Source organism: Gossypium hirsutum, chromosome A09, assembly GCF_007990345.1.
Source record: "Gossypium hirsutum isolate 1008001.06 chromosome A09, Gossypium_hirsutum_v2.1, whole genome shotgun sequence".
NCBI classification, from domain to species: Eukaryota; Viridiplantae; Streptophyta; class Magnoliopsida; order Malvales; family Malvaceae; genus Gossypium; species Gossypium hirsutum.
Window position 1 is genome coordinate 72,359,230 of NC_053432.1, and position 21,745 is coordinate 72,380,974.

The 21,745-nt window shown below is 29.3% G+C and overlaps 1 protein-coding gene across 2 annotated transcripts; it reads left to right on the top strand.

Annotated features, from left to right (window-relative positions):
• Nucleotides 1-16,285: 16,285 nt before the first annotated feature.
• LOC107889454 (uncharacterized) lies at nucleotides 16,286-19,983 on the top strand. 2 transcript variants are annotated; one of them, XM_016813873.2, is made up of 4 exons: nucleotides 16,286-16,977; nucleotides 17,521-17,676; nucleotides 17,787-18,467; nucleotides 18,728-19,983. In XM_016813873.2, exons 1-4 carry the CDS (start codon nucleotides 16,642-16,644, stop codon nucleotides 19,799-19,801), a joined length of 2,247 nt encoding a protein of 748 aa, XP_016669362.2. In that variant the 5' UTR covers nucleotides 16,286-16,641; the 3' UTR covers nucleotides 19,802-19,983. The 2 variants fall into 2 exon arrangements, with proteins under 2 accessions (XP_016669362.2, XP_040932576.1); XM_041076642.1 differs by having other exon boundaries at nucleotides 16,329-16,977; nucleotides 17,500-17,676.
• Nucleotides 19,984-21,745: the final 1,762 nt, after the last annotated feature.

Below are 21,745 nucleotides of genomic sequence, written 5' to 3' on the forward strand. Positions count from 1 at the left end.
GACTAGTTTTTGGGTCTTTATTTTAATTTTGGGCTTTCAGGCTCAATTTATGATTTCAAGTCTAAATTTTAAATTCGACTACTCATTGGGTTAATTGTCTAACTTGAAAATTAATTTCCAGAAATATCATATTAATTTGATTAATTTAATTTTATTAGATCAAAATTAATTTTCCTAAAAATTACTTAGATTTTCCAAATTAAATTTTCAAGAACAATTTTTAATCAAATTCTCTAATTGAACAATTCATACGATCGCCCAATTTAATTTCACATTAAATAAATTAACTCAATTAAATTATTTCTAAAGTTGTAGAATTTACTTTTAGTTCAAATGCAGTTCAATCGAGTTTTTGTTGAGATAGCGGAGGGATTAATCAGACATATACAATTAGGCTCTAGTAATTACAATTATGTCCAGAAGTATCATTTTGATAATTCACAATTACTTAATCATGGAATCAATCCACAAGAAGTACCATGATTGAAAACTCCTTATTGTATACACTTTACAAAAGCAATTTATCCAATTGCTTTGTCCAATGACCTCGTCATGTGTGTATTACTATCATATGACATCATTAATTCACTTGAGTTAAATCTATTTACTTAATACATTCTTATTTTATCTCATTGTCACCATTGTGTTTTGTTAATGATTAATACGATCACTGTCAATAAATGACTATGATAAATTGCTCGTTCGAGAACAAGTAACCCGTGACCACGTTTTATATTTATCAATCCACATAATGCCAATGAGAGGATATTGTTAACTCTTTAATTGAGTTATGAATTTCACCGTTACTAGCAAAGTCATGCCATGCACTAGTCATGTAGCCAACATGTTGGCTATCGGCTCGATCATCTTTAAAGCATAAGGCTCCACTTATATCAAAACACATGAGTTACATACGCATGATCAGTGACTAACTCAGGATTTAGGTAAATCGCACCATGAATGTCACAAGTGAATTAATTCACAGACGGATTCATAATTAATTCATGTTGGGTTTAGTCGAATATATCATTTTGCCAATGAATACATCTATGTCTCTACATGTGGAGTCAACTGCTCTGATAACCAAGACTAGTCATCTCCTCAATTAGAATTGTAGACGACATAATAATCCTTTTCAGCATTTGAATCAAATGCTCGCTTTGATTTTTTACGGGATTACAGACTCGTTTAGATTATCTACTGAAGTAAGTTGTGTTTCTCGCAATATAAATGCTCTTACAATGTCACTCATCATCAATTTAAACTTAGACAATCAGTGAGCTAATATTTGCTTGTCATAATTTTGCTATATATATAAAATATAAATGATAGAAATACAAAAGACATAACAGTAAAATATGAAATTTATTTATTCATTGTTCAAATACATAGAAAGTAATTACTTAATTATTACAATATGAACACATTTTCCAACAAAAAAGTTATATATTTTTATCTAAAGGTAATAGTGTTAACTTTTTAATGTTTAAGTCAACTTTTAAAGCCCATTTGATGAAAATTAATAATTAGTTAATAATATTAGCAATTAACTTTTATCAAATCAATCTTAAAACTCTAACAAGTCACGTCTATCATACTGTATTTGACAAATTAAATGCAAAACTAAATAATTTTACAATTAATACTAAATATATTCTATTAATAAAATCATAAAATATTCAAACCTAATAATATTAGCAATTAACATGCATCAAATCAACACTAAAACTTGAACTAAACACAAAAAAGTTAACATAGGTACCACGTTACTTTTACAAAATATAAGTACAAAATTAGACCAAAAAATAACATAGATACCGCATTAGAAAAAAAATCAAACACAAATACCAAATAATATATCAAACCAAAAAATTATATATACACAATCGATCCGTGTATCGCATAAAAATACAAACTAGTTTATCGTAATTTGAAAATATAAGAAACGGGTTGAGAGTGAAAAGATGAAAATAACCTAGTTAGCATTTGTAATTTGAAAATTTTGATGAAATTTTTTGCCTGTGATTTGATCAATTTTACATATTCTTTTTTTGTTTATTTAACATTTCTACAAACTAGCCTATTAAAGTATATATTGCTGATTAAGTATTTTAATTTGAGTTTTTTTTATATTTTTATTAAAAAGTTATTAGGTAATAACATTATTGGAAAGAGTTTATCTCAACATTATTTCTCAAACTATAAAATGGATAAAAACTATATGTGGTTATATTAAAAGAAACTATTAAACATATATTTGTCCTTTATGTTATTACAATACTTATTCTTCTAAACTAAAGATAATAATACAAATAAATATTCATTCCATTCCACCCAACTGTTAAAACTTGTTTCATTTCATTACAATTCTATTCAATTACAACAAACCGTTGTTCCAGCAGTCTATAGGGCTTCTAAACTTGTCTTAGAACGGCCCAAAAAGAAGGGCCAAAAAAAAGCTTGGTCCTAAGTCCTGACTCCACAATTTGGAGCAGTCCAGAGCCTTTGGGCCTTTGGCTACAAGCACTGATAAGTTTATTTAATATGAGTTGTTAATGTTACTTTCACTATATATTAGTTTTATTATTTTTGTTTTCACAATCATTTTTTTTTTCATTTGCACTATTATATCTTTATTTCCATTGAATTACTATTGTTAAACTTTTCACTTCTATATACATACATGCACATTATATGTATGTCTGTATATGTGGAAATGCAATTAAAATATAATATTATATAATAAATAAATTTAAAAAGATATATACGTAATGCAAGTTTGTAGTATTTGGTAATAAAAATAAATTCAATGTTGAAGAGTAAAGCAGTGACTAGAATTGTATTGCCCATAGCAAATATGCCATTGGAGTTGTTATTGTACTCCTCTCCTTGTATTCATATTACATATGAAAAATTAATATGAATATTTATTTGAATCATTTTTTTAGACATATTGATGAATAAGGAATTACCTAAAATTTTATATATTTTTAAATTTAAATTATTTTTAGTATTTTTTATATTTTGATATATTTTAGAAATTTTTAATAATCATTAATAATTGTATTTTTAATAACTTTTATAGCTTTTTTTGATTAAATTTTATTTTTTTAATGATAATATTCAAAATGAATTTGGACATATAGTTGTTTAGCCATTTGTTCAAGTTCATGAATGTGTAAATTTAAAAAAAAAAACTTTTTTAATATATACTAACGTGGAATTTCACTCGGCATGTCAAATGTTAACTTCTCATACCTCCTGTTAGTGTTTGTTAATGGTCAAACCAGTTAATGACCTAAATGTTTTTTTTTCATTACTAAGGATGTGCTTGGTTAGTTGGAAAAGTGAAAGGATGTTAGAAGGAAACGATAACTGAAAAGAAAATAAATTCTGAATGTGCTTGGTTAAGAAAAAAAATATAAAGATAATCATTTTGCATCCTAATGCATAAAAATCAATCTATTTAAACAAGGGGATACTTCCTTTAACAAACAAAAACTATGGCTAAAATAGTGCTTGGAACCGTTGCCACAATTTCAACTGTGAAATCAAAAGTACATAAATGTAAAGGTAAACACTGAGATTATTTACATTTCGACATCAGTCTACATTTGTGGGATTTTGCCCAAAGCAATGATTCACCATCTTTCTCACAGTACAACCAATTATTTAAATCCTAACATTGGGCTAACTTTCACCAATTTAGCGACCTCACCGTTGTACAAATCCTATTCTCTCACTAAGCTTCCCCCTCGAAACCTTTGTTTTGCAATACAAGAGACTCTCTTGTTTGCTTACAAAAACAATGCAAACATAAAATATTCCTAAATTGAATAAATTTGTGCTCTCTCAATCTCTCGGTTTCACTTTAACCTAAATAAAACTTAAGTTTATATTACAACTTAAGTTTTGCTTACATAAGATCCATACTCTAATCACTTTTCTATAAAGTAAAGGTAAAAATCAGCATAGAGGATAATCTTGGCATAATTCCATAAGAGTGTCGGTGTAATTCAATGTATTCAAATGTAAAAAAAATGACTTTACTTGATCTATAAGTAACCAATCTTCAAGTCTTCAATTTTAATTCAATTGGTCTTCATATTTTAGGCTCTAACTCATCCAAATATCTTCAAAACAGATAACTCAATACTTTTATTCTAAATTTTGGCAACTTTGAAAATAGACAAGCAAAGCAAGGAAAAAGTGTCTCAAGTTATGGCCACTATTTCAGCCACAGAAACAATCACATAACTTTTCATTTCCTTCAAATGTGTCAACACAATCCTTCCAAATTGAAATGACAAGAGGGGAGAAAATAAAAGAGATGTGCATGTTAGTTCAAAATTATGTATTTTTCAAATGTTTTATTTTATTTTCTCCCATTTTTCACCTCTACCAAGCAACGGATGGAAAGGAAAAGTAATTTTCTTTTTTTTTTTCCATCTTTCCTACCAAGCACACTTATGAAAAGAAATATTATATTTTCTATCCTTTTAGTTTTTTACCCTTTCAGTTTTCTTTCCACTCTACCCAACAAAGTCTAAGGGTGTGCTTGATTGGGTGGAAAAGTGGAGGGATGGCAGGAGCGTGTGGAAAAATGAAAAGAAAATAATTTTTGAGTGTGCTTGGTTGGGAAGAAAAGTGAGAGGAAAGAAAATAAGAGCAGTGATCATTTCCCATCCTAATGCTTAAAAATCAATTCTTCCAAACTGGAATTGTTACAGGCCAATTTTGACCCAACTAAATTTTAACCCAAACCCTAAACCCAGTATTAACTTAAGCCCAAACTAACCCCAAACAGCCCAAATAAAAAACAAATAAAAAAACCCTAGCCCCTAGCTTGTTGGCGCCGCAACCACCCCCTGACCGTCTGCCATGGCCACCTGCTCCACCGCCCATGCCCATCCCCTGCAAGCAGTAACAAGAAAAGACAGTAATAGCAGTGTAAATGGCTATATAAGCCAATTAAAAGCCAAAATCGGGGGGCCTTTTTTTCTCTTTCTTTTTTTCTTTCTGGTAGATCTATTTGGCCATTTCTTTATGAATGTAAAAATAGTTTTTTGACACACATACAAGCAGTGATCAAAAGAAAATAAAAAACACCAGAATAACATCAAATCGGGCAGCCAAAACGCTAGAGTTACGAGCGAAACTTAAGGTGATTTTAAATTTATTTTCGTTTTGTTTATTTTCTCACGCATACATATATAAAAATAGAAACACACAAAAAAAAGGGTACCTTCTCGATTTTCGCGGTGGCCGGCGACAGCGTCCGACACGGCAGCGATTGATCGGTTCCTCGCCGGATCTTTGACTGGCAGAGAGAAAAGGAGAGAAAGACTTTGTTTTTTTAAGAGAAATGAGAAAATGAAATTTTTTTGTTAAAATTTTAACTTATATAGAAGGGTAAAATGACGTAGTTTCGATGGGGATTTGGAGACCACAAAACGGCGCCGTTTGGCCCTCAACCCTCGCAGGCGACCCGACCCATTAGAAGGATCCGTGTGTTTTCATTTTTAGGATTATTTGTGCGTTTAGCCCTTCCTCATGTTTCTGCTTTTAAATTCCTTTTTTTGCTTTTAATTTATGCCCAGAAATTTTATTTCTCTTCCAAGTTAGTCCTTTTGAAGCTGCGCATTTTGGGACAAGGGGTTATTACCCATTTTAGTCCTTCCTGGTCACTTGCGTATGCGAATTAATCCCCTCCTATTTTATTTATTTCGGATTTGCCCCAAAATTTTGTTTTCAAATTCAATTATGTCCTTTTATTACTTTTGGTTGTTTATTTACATTATTTATATTATTATATTTGCACTCATATTTATTTTATTCTAATGCCATTTTTATTATCACTTCTATTATTATTATTATTATTATTATTATTATTATTATATTTTACTATCATAATTTTTTTCATACGTATATACATTATTGTTTATGTTATTACTATTATTGTTACTATATTTTTATTCCCTCTATTATGTATTACTAATGTATTATTATTACTAGTTATTATTATTTCTAGTATTATTATATATATAATATTAGTATATGTTTTATTATATATGTATGTATATATATATAGTATTATTTTAATTACTTTATTTTAATATTACTATTGTATTATATTTATGTTTTATATTTCATCATTATTTCTAGTATTATTATTATTAACATTAGTTCATATTGTATTATATGTATGTATGTATATTTTTTGTATATGTTATGTACATATGTTTTCTTTTAATATTTTATATATTATTATGTACATATTTTGATATCATTAGTTATATATTTTTATATATTATGTATATTTCTTTTACTATTTCATGTATATATTTTTATTTCATCTCATGTATAAATTTTTGAATACTATGTTATATATATTTTTAATACCATCTTATGTATATATTATTATATCTATTTTATTCCTATTATAATTATTATTAATATTAGTACATGTATTTTATTATATAGGTATAAATATACTTTTTATATATAGTATTATTTTCATATATCGTTATATTTATTATTCTATTTACTATTTTCATTATTGATACTTATCATTTTATTTTAATATTATTATGTGTTATTTGGTGCGTATGCATATTATTATTATTATTAGTATATGTTTATTATATATGTATATATATGTATATATTTTAATAACTATATTATGTATGTATTTTTAACACTATTTTATGTATACACTTTTAATATTATTATGTATTTATTTTAATACATATGTACATATTTATGTAGTATTATTAATATATTTTTTATGTTATTAGTATTTCTAATATATATTGTATATGTTCATTTTTATATTATATATATATATATTTTTAGTATTATGTATACACTTTTCATTCCTATTATTACGTATATACTTTAATATATATATATAGCACTATTAGTATTTTTAATATTATGTTTACGTCACTTCACTTATTATTATATGTTTATATATATGTTCGTCTCTATTTTGTGTTTAATAATATTATTATCATGTTTAATATCGCATATATTGTCATTGTTTTAATATTTTTGCCATATTTATTATTTGCTTTGATGTATTTCCAACAATTTTATTTTTGGCTTCCCGCCCATTTTATATCATTTTGTTGTTCACTACTTTAAAGATTTTTATTCATGTTTTTTACTAATTTCAATAAATAAGGCAATGTACCGATTTAACATCAAGTTATCGATTTCATCGCTATGTTGGGTGAAATTCGTCGGCTCGTGTTAAAAACGGAGCATCCTTCTAAAAAAACCGAAAACTGAAATTCTCATATTTCAACCGGATCACGATTAAATGTTACATTGAACTCGCATTTTTGAAATTTGAGACAACACATGTTTAATAAGATACCAATTTTGGGCGTTATGAGGGTGCTAATACCTTCCTCGTGCGTAACCGACTCCCGAACCCTAATTTTTCTCCGAATTTTGACGTAGACCTAAACTCGGCCTTTTTGTTATCTAAAAATAAATTTTTCTTTGAAAAAGAGGATTCATTAGGTGTCCGATCACACCTAAGAAAAAAGATCGGTGGCGACTCCCTTTTTTAATAAAATCGAAAGTCGGTTTTCAAATTTCCAATAAGTCACCTCAACTAGCGACCAAAGCAAAATTTTTATGTTGCTACAGGAATGATGAGAAAAGAGAAAATGAGAGAGAAATGCATGATCATTCAAATTATGCATTTTTCAAAAAAAAATTATTTTATTTCATTTCACTTTTCTACTTTATCAAACAATTGGGGAAAATAAAATTGAAAAAAGGATACCTTATTGGTGGAATTTAATTGAACATTCTTAATTGCTAAAATTTTCTTTTCAAATTACATATGAATTTAAAAAAGAAAATCACTATTTTCACCCAAGTAAGTCTTTGGTGGAAATAAATTTTTTGTTTAAACCAGTCATTGAAACACATCCTGTCGATGATGGTACCAACTACCTCATTAGTGTGGTCACAACCATAGTAAAGTAGGGCTAAAAGTTTGACAAATTTGTGTGTGATGACTGCCAATGCTACACAAATTTCAAGCAATTGGATTTAGTTCCTCAGAGAAATTTCATCTCCTCATTTTTCCTCTATAATAATTCAAAAGCTTTGATAAAACGATGCTAACTCGGGAGAAAATGTCTAATTTTACAATAATGTCAATGGTTTTGACTTCTTTTTATTTCCCACTCAATAGAATGAATACCATTTCCCTTAGGTTGTTTCTTTGTGTTTAATTCATTGGTTTTCAAAGATTTACATGAATCTCCATTCCCATAATCAACTCAATTACTTTATATAACCCCTTTTTCACAGGTCAAATTTCTGTGTTTTTTAAAAGAAAACAATAGAATAAATGAATAACAAAAATTTAATGAGAGAAAAACATTCTCACCTAAGTCAATACATTTAATCTTAAGGTCTTTCCAACTCATTGGAATAAAGTACATAACGTTATTAGCTCTCCTAGTGAAAGGAAATCGAATACTAAACTGTGAGTTCAAGTCTGAAGAATCACGAATCCACTTGCAAAGATTTTAACTTACCTTAACCATGCCGGGAGAACCTATTACCTCAGCTATTTTATTTCTTCACATTACCAAATCTTTTGGAAAATACAAAGATTCCAAACACTTAATCAAACACTTCAAAATTAAACCAAATAGGTTAAACAAAACGTTGATCGTTGTTCTGAAAATAATAATGACTAGTTATCCACTCATATCACAGTTGGTAGGGGCAAGAAGGGCCCTAACATGCATCAACATTGTGTCAGTTACATTTTTTCCTCATTTCAACACAAGTGACTTTTCATGACCAATGAAGTAAAGGTGTAGTGGGTTAAAAAAAAGAGCTATCATTTTGTCTGCCTATAATATGATCTACAATTTCAAATAAATCATCAATACAAGGTCCAAATTAATCTCTGATCAAAAGATAAGCAGCAATATATATATATATGTCCAGACATGCGTTTGCAGAAATAACAGAGCTGTAACACAGATAGATGACAAGACAAATTGTGATGGTGGAAGTTTGACAAGGCAAAAAGATGTCCCTCCAGGTTGACCTCAATTCTAGCCTGAAATTTGTTTAAATCAAAGTGGGGGTTGATGCGTGGCCCTCCTAAGTTATAACCCTTCATTTTTCCCCCACTCATCTTTTTCATAGTCAAAATCCTAACACATCATTCATTCGACTACCATTAAAGCACTAGCTTTTTCTTCTCCACCCACTGCCTTTCCTGTTATGCAGATTTTTTTTTTAAATGTACTTGTTTCTGATATCATGTATAAAAAAAAGAGTGATCAATATACTTATGGGAAATATATACTCATTTATAACCTAACATAAGTAGGCATGCATCGATATCAACTAAAAATCTAAAAGAGAAGAAAAAAAATCAAAATCCATAACCATTAAGATAATTAATATTGCTTGTTTGGTCATTTGGATTTGGTCCCACTTCAATTGTTTTTTATTCCTTTGGCAAATTATCAACTAAATAGACATACAATTGGATCCCAACACAACTTAACTTAAACCTAATACATAAATTATTTTCAATATTTATTCATTTAAACAATATCTTATCAGCTTGCTTGATTAGCATTTTTTTATTTGAAATATCATCATTGATTAGTATACATATATACTAGATTTTTTTACCTGTGTGATTATATGTATTAATTAAATTGCATTTAATTATTTCTTGAAATTTTCATAAAATTTATAACTTTTCATTAATAATATGGTTGCATCATTTAAAAATATATAATAATATATAGGTTTAATTTTACAAACATGATAATTGATATTAAATTGAATTCAAATAAACAATATTTTTAAAATATAAATATTATAATAAATGGTGTGAAATTCTATTTTTATATATAGTTCCATACTTAATTTTAATTATTAATTAATGAATTTAAATTATTAATTAAATTTAAATATCATGAACACTAAATGATTTATTGTAACATTAATAGTGTATTTAATTTGTAAAAATAATAATAAATTTAAAAAAAATTGTTTAAAATGATTTTAAAATTTACAGTAAGTTATTATGTAAAATTATAAGTTGAATTATTAAATATAAACAAATAGAAGTACTTAAAATAATAGTTTATAGAACACTATTAAAAATTGTTTTAAAAAATCTAAAAAATTTTATCTTTTTTTCTCCAAGCCGTTTGCTTCTTATCTTTTGTTTTGTTTAGTGGCGGTATCAGCCTCCAGGTTGGCTATTGCCCGCACTCCCATCAACATTTTCTTTCTTTCTTTCTTCTTCTTATTCACTACAAACGTCTTCTCTCTTTTCAGTTTGCAGATCTATTTTGTGGGTATCTTTGTTGTCTTCACAAGTTGTGATGGACAGATGACGGTGCCTGTTGTTCGCTAAAACTCCACCAACCACCAGTAGTTTTTATTGGAATGTGGGTGGCTTTTTATCAACTTCTTAATTTGTTTCTGGTTTGAGAGTATTTTAGAATAATAAATGATTTCACATGTCGATTTGGACTTGTGTTGTCTTAAGTTTTATATATATTTTTGTTTATTTTTCCATTGTTTAATAAGTCTTCAGTTTTAGAAGTTTTTTGTCTACTCTTGTAGCATGTGTTTTAGTCTTACTTATTTATGTAATTTTGGTTTTACAAGTGATTTTAGGGATGATTTTATTGTCGTCCTCTCTAATTTGGTGAATGCTTGATTATTTTGTTGATTTTTGCTTGCTGCTTTGGACCATAAGAGATTGATTTCATTATCTTATTAAGTGTTTGCAATCACTCCAAATAAATCTAACTTGAGTTGTGACAAAGTCAATTGTTAACGTGTCATAATGTTCTATTGATGCTAAGGCTAAAGCATTTGTTGTGTTAATGGAGCTTGTCATTCACTATCTACGATGAGTATTAGCTATTTTAAAAAAAATGTATATATAAAAAATAGGAGGGATTTATATTGCAAATTTTCCCTCCATAAATGCTTACTTTTCTCTCTTTTACCACATGTCAAAGTTTGTATAGTGAACACATTAAAATTTAATAAATAATATATATTATAGCATAAAGAAAGGAAGATGGATATATGAGTGGAGGGGCAGAAGTGATGCAGTGCACAGTCTAGATGTATAGTATTTTATGTATTGCATAGAATTTTGGTTTTCATTTGATGATGCAATACTGCAAAGACTACAGCCATTCATACTTCATATTTTTTGGTCTGCTTGTGGTGCTGCTGCTATAAAACTCATGTATATATCCACATGCCATTGCCTGCCATCTTCTACTTCACATCTTCAAATATTTTTACATCATCTCACATTCTTTTTGTACCAAATGCAAGCTTTCGACGTGCACATTCAATAATTAAATATAAGATATTTTTTATATGTATTTGTAAGATATATGGTGTTTTGAATAATGGAATGTATGTTTGAATTTTAAAAATGAAGATAGCTATTAAACTTTAATATGATGAATTCTAAAACAGACATAAAGATTAAAAAATGTATATAAATTTTTTATAAAAATATTATAAATTAAATAACTAATTAAAAGTAGGATAAATATTTAAAATTTTAAGATAAATTTTCTCTCGAATAATGATCTCATGACATCAAATGACGAAGTTACTGTGTTTATGACACATGTCATACTCTTGATTTTCTTAAAAGAAAATAAGCCCGAAACTTATGTCAGCTGCAACTTTCAATCCCTTAATTAAAAAAATTCAATGATTAATTTGAAAAAAAATAACTTTTTTTAAGTAAATATTGTTTTTATCCCTTAATTAACTAATTATAGTGGTTGGTTCTTTTTGGCCACCATCGTGGTCGGTTTTAGGTAAGTATCAATTGCATCATTTTGTTGTCGCTTTGGGACTGCCCTCCAAATTTTGTCTCTTTTTAATACTCTATGGATTTCGTTGCAATTAAATTCACAAATTTGTTTTTATGTATAAAAATTTGGTGTTATTTTCAATGGTACAGAACTCTTCCATTTTCGAAAAGGACATACTACTATTTCTCAGTCGCTTACAGCATTTTGTAACACCAAATATTTTGTCGCTTTTTGTTTTTTTTATTAGAATTTTTTGTGGCTATTTCTTCTAAAAATTTGCCTTTATTCAGCCGACTAATTAGATTAAATAAAAGAATATATCGAATATGTATTAAAAATATTGTTTGATCGATAAAAAAAAACTTTGATTTGTATAAATCTAATAATCATTATTGTGGTGCTCAATCGATCTCAAAATTTTTAAAATGAAATGTTCAATCAATTTTTTCAATCACAAAAAACAAGAACAGAATAATTCACAAATTGATTAATCTTAATCATCTTAACCCCTTGCTTTCCTTTCCAATTTTTTCACAAAAATAAAATTCTAACCCTTTATATATTATTATATGCTGAAAAAAAAAGGAAAGAGAATAATTAGGTATTGTTAATTTTATTTTAATAAAATAAAATAATACAAAATCTATTATTTTGAACCATTTATTTTTTATCAATGATTAAAATCATTTTAATACTTATAATTCTCATTATAAATACACCATTTTTCTAAACTATAAATATACACATATCATGAAAATAAAATAAAAAAGTAATAACTAAAATGTTTTTATCATGAAAACCCAAAGGAACTAAATTTCAATATCTTATTCTTCTTGCTCAGTCACATTTGTAATTTTTATTCATTGCTGGATTAAAGAAAATCACAAAGTTTAAAAATTAATAAACTGACATCGATAAAAACCTTAAAATTAAATTAATCATCTAATTTCCATTAACGTCAATTTAAAAAATTCATTTGGAACTTATAAAAACTTAAAAATTTGTTTTCGACATATATATCTAACTTTTAAAAATTAATTAAATATTTATGTATCGTTTACATGAAGATTCATATAAATGTTACATAAGTAAAATATAAAAAATTTAAAAAATAATTTTTTCTTTTTTTAAGTTGGAAGCCAAAAAATGATTATACTTAAAAAAAGTCACTAGCTCTCCACTTGTCGTCAATGGTTCGGTGCTTTCATAAAATAGATGGAAATTGAAATTTATACTTAAAAAGAATACTAATAGTGATTTAAGGTCATTTTTTAAAATTATTAAATAATATATTAATTATAGAAAATGTCCATATAAACATTTGAGAAACCTATATGAAAAGAGCAGGGTTTCTTCTGAGATATTATTCGATACATTATTAGTAAAATTTTTAAATTTCACAAATATAATTAAGAGTATAATAAAATATTAAAATATTATTAGTATTCTAAGTACTTACTTTTTTTTATATTGAAAAAAGTATATGTTTTAATAATGATTTTATTAGTCAAAAAAGATGATTAAGCAATCAAACCGAGCATGTATATGAAACGTGGCAATAACCCAGACCACCAACGGAAAGAAATTTGTGGCCCAGCATTTACTGGTATAAAGAATTTTGGCAAAAGGACTATTGATTTTATTATTTTAAAACAAATAAACATACATTTTTTGATAATACTTATTGAAACTTTTTACTCAACGTCTTAATCCACGTTGTGTTGATAAAAAAAATTACAAAAATATTATTGGAAGATTGGCCCTTTTCTTTTTCTTTTTTATTCAGCATGATGAGAAAATATCTAAAGCTTTCTTCAAAAAGATTAAAAGTAATATGTATTTTTTCTCTATAAGAGACGGTTAAAACTTGCATCACATACTTGAAGATTGAGGAATGAGGAGATAATTTCAAGGAATTTCTACTCATACAGCAGCTCCCAGTTAATTTGGTGTTCCTTTTAAAACAAAACACTAATCATATTTAATTGTTTATTGGTTAAATTATTTTTTTGGATCTGAATTTAGCGTCTTATTTTTTGTGTTCAAGTTAAATTTTAAATTTAATAATTATTCTTATATTACAGTTTGAGCTTTTTTTTTGTTCAAATTGGTACTTAAAAATGCTAAACTTGCATAAGTAAATGGACAAAAGAATATAGGAGAGAAGAGAATAAATATATATATATATATATATATATATATAAAAAGAGAGACTAAAGTGTACTAAAGGTAGTGGAGAGTTCCAAGTGAAGGAGGCCTAATCTAAAATGCCAAAGATAAAATCTCATTGAGAAGATTGATAGTGGATGTAGATCTAAGAGCTTATTCGTTATTGTTTTATGTTTAAATCAACAAAGTTTTAGGTTATTTGAGGAAAATAAAACCACAAGATTGAAATAAAAGGGAAAATCTCTGGTTCAATATGTTTCTTTACCAAATGAGGAGGTTGGATAGTGATAAGATTATTGAAATACAACTGTGAAAATGTCCTTAAAACCTTCAAACTTTTTAAATATTTCAATGACCAACTTGTAACTTTTTTTAAAAAAACTAAATGGCTAAAGTGTAAACTTACTAATAGTTGATGGTCATTGAGTGTAGTTTACCTTATAATGAACAATGAGTTAATTGTCACATCTAACGTCTGTTGCAAAGTTAATGAGCTAGTAACCATCATGCAACTTTTAGATAATTCAGTGGCTAAAATGTAAATTTATTATTAGTTAAATGATCTTGGATGTGGTTTACCTTAAAACTTATTAGTTTTATTATCTTTCTTTTAAAAAGTTTATATTATTTGACTCATGAACCTTGTTAGACTCGAAAATACCAAGAGGAAAGTGAATTGGTATTTTAAAAATCTTTGTAAACTTTTCTAAAGGATGAGGAAATGAAAAAAAAAAAACTTGAACACCTCGATTTATAGTGGTTTGGCTCTAATTTCCTGCTTCTACTATCTTGGTATACCTCAACAAACATTTCCCAATTAACTATATTTGAATTGATATTTTTCAAGGAAAATGTATAACCTTTACAATCTTTATTTTTTTCACAAGATTAAGATAAAACATTCCCTCTAGTTTTTATGACTTAGCTTTACAAGGCTCAATTATAACCCTTTACAAATTACTTAAGGTTTTATACCTCAAAAATCTTAAGTAATTCTTACAATACAAAGAAAAAATGTAAATAATGAAAACCTTTTAAAGGTGTATGTTTACAAGTATTAAGTTCTCTCTTTCAAAGAATTAAAATCAGAATGATAAAAATATCTAATAATAAGCATCTAAGAGATATGTACAAGAGAAGATGAGAAAATGAAGAATTTGAGACTTTTCTCTTGATTTATATGATTGGATGTTTATCTCTTATATTTTGAAGTGTTCTTGATGTGTATATATAACAAGGGGAAATTTTGTGACTGTTTATAGCCGTTGAGGATAACTTTTAGCCATTGGAAGCATTGCAGATAGACTTGTATCGATATAACTCACAAGATGTATGAGTATAAATGGACTTATATAGAAGCAGACTTGTATGGGTAGAAATCCTCCTAAGTATCGGTGGAAGTCTGAAGGTATGCTTGAAGTGCTCTTTGACTTACTTCTATCGGTAAATCTTCACCCAAGTATAAAATCAGTTTAAAACACTTAAAACATTTTGGGTTGACTAAAAAAACATTTAGATAAATTAAAACGCGTTTAAAACATATTTTTAAATACCTTTACAAGTATTTAGAATGCTTAGAAAATATTTAATAAAATTTCCAATAATTATTTTTACTAAGTTAAGAAATATAAATAAAAATTTATCCTAAATGGTGTTTCAATCATACTCATTGATATCGATATAGATAAGGTTTTTAGAGTATAGAAAAGCTAAAGGATAAAAAGGTAGTTGGAACAAAATGGATGGAGTTTCCAAAAATTAACCAAAACCAAAATACTGAGAAAGCATATGAGAGATGTTTGCAGGGGCGAAGCCAGAACAAATTTTTAGGGGAGGCTGAATGAAATTTTAATTTTTTATAGCCTATATATTTATAATTTTTAAAAGATTAAATAGAATTTTTATAATTTTAGGGAGAGGCCAAAGTAAATTTTACCTTTATTAATTTAAAATTTTTAAAAAAATTTAAGGGCCTAAACATAAATTTTCCAATTTAGGGGGCCAGGGCCACTGCCAGCCCCCCCTGTATTCGCCACTGGATGTTTGAGTTCTATTTTCAAATTTATTTTAGTTAGTTAAATTAAATATTTAATTTTAATGTCTGAACCTATTTATTGTATTGAATTTATTTTAACTTTTTGTACCAAAAGAAATTATTATAACTTAAAAAAAAAAAAATACAAAGACAAACGAGAACGGAAGTCAACTACCTCGTTATTACGCCGTTACAGCCCCCCGACGACGATGCCCACAACATAGTAATACCCTTTCTCTCTCTGCTTATACTTAAGATTTTATATTATAAAAACCACCCCTTCCCTTCTGTCTCTGTCCCAAGAGTGTTATTTTTCGCTCTTCTAAATCAATGTCATTTCCTTTTCTAACTATCAGAATCCTCATTTTTGATCCCTTTTTCTAACTTCCCTTCGTTTTTCCCTTTGTATTTTGTTTCAAGAACCCCCAAGGTTGTTTTTTCACCCATTTTTGGGTTTATATTACAACAAGATCAGAGAGAAATCAAACAGGATTTCTGGGTTTCGTTGAGTTTTCACGAGAATATAAACAATTCGAGTGATTGAAGGATTTCTTTCTTTTTTTTGTTTGAAAAATGGTGGTGAAGATGATGAGGTGGAGACCATGGCCGCCTCTGGTTTCAAAAAAGTACGAGGTTAAGTTAATTGTAAGAAGATTAGAAGGGTGGGATCTGGTCGGGGAAGGTTGGGAGAAGCCTGAGAAACTAAAGGTCGAGATTCGATGGAAAGGTCCAAAGGCTTCCCTCAGTTCCTTAAGGCGAACGGTTAAGAGGAATTTCACCAAAGAAATCGACGGCGTTGACGAGAACGGCATCGTTGTGTGGGATGAGGAGTTTCAAACCCTTTGTAACTTATCGGCTTATAAAGACAATGCATTTCATCCTTGGGAGATCGCTTTCTCTGCCTTGAATGTAAGTCTAAAATGAGCAAATTCCTTTTTTTTTTATCTTTTATTTTTGTGGGTTTCTAGAAAATAAAGTTTTTCTTTTAGAAAAGGTGATAAAATTATGGAGGAGTTTTTGTTTCAGATTTTTTTTGTCTATCAACTTTTTGTTATTTTCTGTGTTTTGGTTGTTTGTTTGGTCTTGAAATTTAAATGAAGATCTTTTGACTGCTCTGTATTCTGTACATGTTCTTAACATTGGATTTAATTTAGAATTTTTTTTACTGTTAATTTGGTTGAATTGAATATCATTTAGACAATTAGACTGGTTGTTTTGTTTCTTTATCGACTGTTGGAGAGTTGGTCATAGTTTGAAAGTTTGCTATTGGAATCAGTTAATTGTGTTGTGCCTGAAATTTTTTATTGCTTTAGCTTTTATCAAGCATAATATGTTAGATATTGTGGTGGATTAGTTTACCTCCATATTTTGTTTATCATCATAGTTTTTTAGCATTATTTTTGTGAATTTTCTCTTAGTGTTGGTTTCAAGAAGTTGTCTTTCTTGATGCAGGGTTTGAAGCAGGGACCAAAGAGTAAGGTTCCCGTTGTTGGGGTAGCATCATTGAATCTTGCTGAACATGTCTCTGCTGCTGAGCAGAAAGAGCTTGAGTTAAACATACCTCTCATACTCTCCACCGGTGCTGGAGAGCTTTGCCCCCGACTCTGTGTATGTGCTTATAAAAGTTTTTATGGTGCAGTAGTCTACTATGTTTGATTCATCTGTGTTCTTTCAGTTTTCAGATATTCTAATTTTAAGTTGTACAATTCATGATGTAGATATCGCTTAGCCTGTTGGAACTAAGAATTGCTCAAGAAATCAACGAGCCTGTAGAGCGAGCATTAGTGCCTTTTGCATCACCTCTCCAGTCTGGAGAAACTGTGGCCATGGAAAAGGATGAGATTTCTGCAATTAAAGCTGGTCTAAGAAAAGTGAAAATTTTTAGAGAGAGTGTTTCTACCAGGGGAGCGAAAAAAGCCTGTCGTGAGGATGAAGGCAGTGAAGGAAGGTGTTCTGCCAGGAGTGATGATGGCGAGTATCCATTGGACACAGATTCACTTGACGATTCCGAGGAAGGAGAATCGGATGAGGTAAAAGATGACTCTGTTGTCAGGAAGTCATTTAGTTATGGTACTCTTGCGGATGCAAATTATGCTGGAGGATCAGTTTACTCTAGCATGAGGGTCAGTGAGGGAGATGAGGATTGGGTGTACTACAGTAATCGTAAGTCGGATGTTGGCTGCTCAAATGTCGAGGATTCTGCTAAACTGGTGTCAGAGCCATCCCTACTGCAGAGTTCCAAGCGCAGCATTTTGTCTTGGAGAAAAAGGAAGCTGAGTTTCAGGTCTCCTAAAGGAAAAGGGGAACCATTGTTAAAGAAGGGCTATGGAGAAGAAGGTGGGGATGACATTGATTTCGACCGCCGGCAGCTCAGCTCTGATGAATCTCATGCACCTGGGGTAAGAACAATTTCTTGATTATTTAGTTTCTGACCATCAATGCTTTCATATTACTGGCTAGCTTAGCAGTTCTTATGAATTCATGCACCTACAAAGATGCTTGTGTTTATCAGCTTATGTATCTGATTGGGGATGCGACTATCATATAACATCGGTGTTCCATGTTTTTATCATCTTTTCTGATGCCTATTATTATGCTTCTTCACAATTGTTACCAAATTATATTAAGTTATAAATATAACTATAATTTGTTTTGGCAGTGGCTCAAGACAGATGATGATTCATCTGCAAACCGTACATCTATTTCTGAATTTGGGGATGATAGTTTCGCCATCGGAAATTGGGAACAGAAAGAAGTGGTCAGCCGTGATGGACGCATGAAACTTAAATCGGAGGTCTTTTTTGCTTCTATCGATCAACGGAGTGAGCGAGCAGCTGGTGAAAGTGCTTGTACAGCCCTTGTTGCTGTTATTGCTGATTGGCTTCAGAACAACCATGATCTGATGCCTATTAAGTCTCAATTTGATAGTTTGATCAGAGAGGGCTCATTGGAATGGAGGAACCTCTGTGAGAATGAATCCTACAGGGAGCGTTTCCCTGACAAGCACTTTGATCTTGAGACGGTTCTCCAAGCAAAATTACGTCCTCTTTCTGTAGTGCCAAGAAAGTCCTTTATTGGGTTTTTCCATCCAGAGGGTGTGGATGAGGGAAGTTTTGACTTTTTGCATGGTGCAATGTCTTTTGATAACATATGGGATGAGATTAGTCGTGCTGGTGCGGAATGTCAAAATAGTGATCTCCCCGAGGTTTACATTGTTAGTTGGAATGACCACTTTTTTGTCCTAAAGGTTGACCCAGAAGCTTACTATATTATTGACACGTTAGGAGAGAGGCTTTATGAGGGATGCAATCAAGCATACATCTTGAAATTTGACCGCAATACTGTAATTCACAAGCTACCAAATGTGGCTCAATCATCAGGTGATAAGTCAACGGGTGATCAACAGGTCAATGGGAAGGAGGGTTGTGTTGCAGGGGCTGTAGGAACCAAACCTGAGAAATCAATCAAGAGTGAGGACAGTGAGGAGGTTGTTTGCCAGGGTAAGAAGGCCTGCAAGGAATACATAAAGAGCTTCTTGGCTGCTATACCTATTAGGGAGTTGCAGGCGGATATCAAGAAGGGTCTAATGGCAGCAACACCACTGCATCACCGACTACAGATTGAGTTCCACTATACTGAGTTCTCGCAACCACTACCCGAGACTTCTGCTTCTCCAATGACTACATCCATGCCACTTTCAGTCGAAGTTCCATTAACTGAAATTGCTGCATAGAGGCTTGTGTTAATTCTAGGAAAAGTATGATTACTCTTAACTTGGTTTTTTCTTTAACTTTTTGTGTCTTATGACGTGAATGCTGTTTAACAGCACGGAACCCTATTGAGCTTTTTTTGATCGTTTTGGCAAATGTTGTGTTTCGTCTAAGTTGACTGGAAATATAACATAAAATTTTCTCATGTGTTGGTGTTACATTTGAGCCTTTTGGCTTTACTTTTCAATTGCACAACTTTCCCACTGGCCATCTTTCTAGGGAGCAGGAAACTTGCATGTTCCTTTTCTGTATCATGCCTTATATCCTTTAACAAGTGTCAACTTCGTTCTTACTGTTTTATGAGTTGGTTCTTTTGCAGACTGATGGTAAAAGAAAATCTAACAGCTCTATATGTGGTTCCAGTTGATGAATATGATTCCTGGCCAAAAGAACGAGAGAAGAAAAAGCTTATGACTATGACTTGAGCCTATGCTTTTTCAGTGTTGGAATCTAATAGTAGTGGCTGTATGACTAATAAAAACATCTTTCAAGGGGAATCATCTTTTGATTCCCTCCACAACTTTTTATCTACTGCACCCTCCCTTTGCTCTCCCAAATTTTTCGAGATTTTAAATTATTATACTAAAATTTGGCTTAGAAAATTTCTTCACTTCTCGAAAGAATTATAAATTTGATTTTTTTTTTATTTTTTATTGCAGTCTCGCAACATAAAACTGTTGACCAAATTGAACTATTATGCCAGAAGTTGAAGGAAGATTTATCTTTCTTCTAACCCTTGCACTTGAGGAACAAACTGTGTTTGGGAATTTAATCAAAGATGTTACAATAGTAAGATTCACTTGATTTCCTTTCCAGGGTGAATTAATTAGGTTATAGAATTAAGGATTAAAGATGATATAAAAAAAGAGTTAATATTCAACACACAATTCAAAATCATAAGGATCAAATAGATGATGAAGGTTAATTATTTTCACAATTTAGGATTTATAAACACATTTCAATTTGTGCACATAAACTTTATGTGTTCAATTGGAGATTAAATGATTATAAAATTCATTCAAAAATTTTATATGTTCAATTGGAAATCAACATGTATAGTAGTACAACAGTCATGAATTCGTGTTATATGAATCTTTAATTGTGCAAAAATTAGACGAGAGTATTTTATGATCATATTAAACTTTGAATTTAAATATCACCTAATCAAATTCTAGAATTTATCATAGGACTAAATTAAAAAAATAAATCATATAAGAGAATATAAGAACTGATGTGCCCAGACATTATACTTAATTTACGTAATATTATTTAGATAATTACTCTCGTAAGTTATTGATTAAGATAAAGTCACATTTATGGTAAGAGTTGAATTCTCATCAAACTTTGGGTATAAGTCCTAGTCTATAAATTCCCTATCTTTTTCTAGTATAGGTCCCTACTCTTAGTAGTAGAAACTATCTTTTTCTTACCAGACAGACAGCATTTTCTTCTAGCTCTAGCTTTATTGAATAATACCCATGCCCTGCCAATTTGGTGAAAAAGACGCAGAAAATAATACAACATCCAAATCCCTGTTAAGCTCTGATGAACATTTTCTTCCTAATTCCGCCACATGAATAAAAATTTTGAATTTCTCGCAATTAACCATAATCTTTTCATCAATCCTTGCTAACACTCATATGATAGATTATAATACCAAGTCATATATGATATAGTATAATATAATTTGTATATTTATTAATTATTTGTTCAATATTAATCATGTTTTTAACGTCAATAATAAGTAATACATAGATTATGTAAAATTTTTAGTCATATATTACAACGAGATGCATACTATAGTGTAACATAATGAATCATGTGATAAGAGTATAATATATAATCTGATAGTATATCATATAGTATTAGTTGTTGTATAATGATGATTAAACTATACATATATAAAT

What these genes read in the sequence shown, in the direction of transcription:
- LOC107889454 (XM_041076642.1), top strand. Translation starts at nt 16,642, where the DNA reads ATGGTGGTGAAGATGATGAGGTGGAGACCATGGCCGCCTCTGGTTTCA. An exon ending in AGCTTTGCCCCCGACTCTGT is followed by an intron (nt 17,677 to 17,786) that starts GTATGTGCTTAT and finishes TTCATGATGTAG; the next exon opens with ATATCGCTTAGCCTGTTGGA. An exon ending in ATGAATCTCATGCACCTGGG is followed by an intron (nt 18,468 to 18,727) that starts GTAAGAACAATT and finishes TTGTTTTGGCAG; the next exon opens with TGGCTCAAGACAGATGATGA.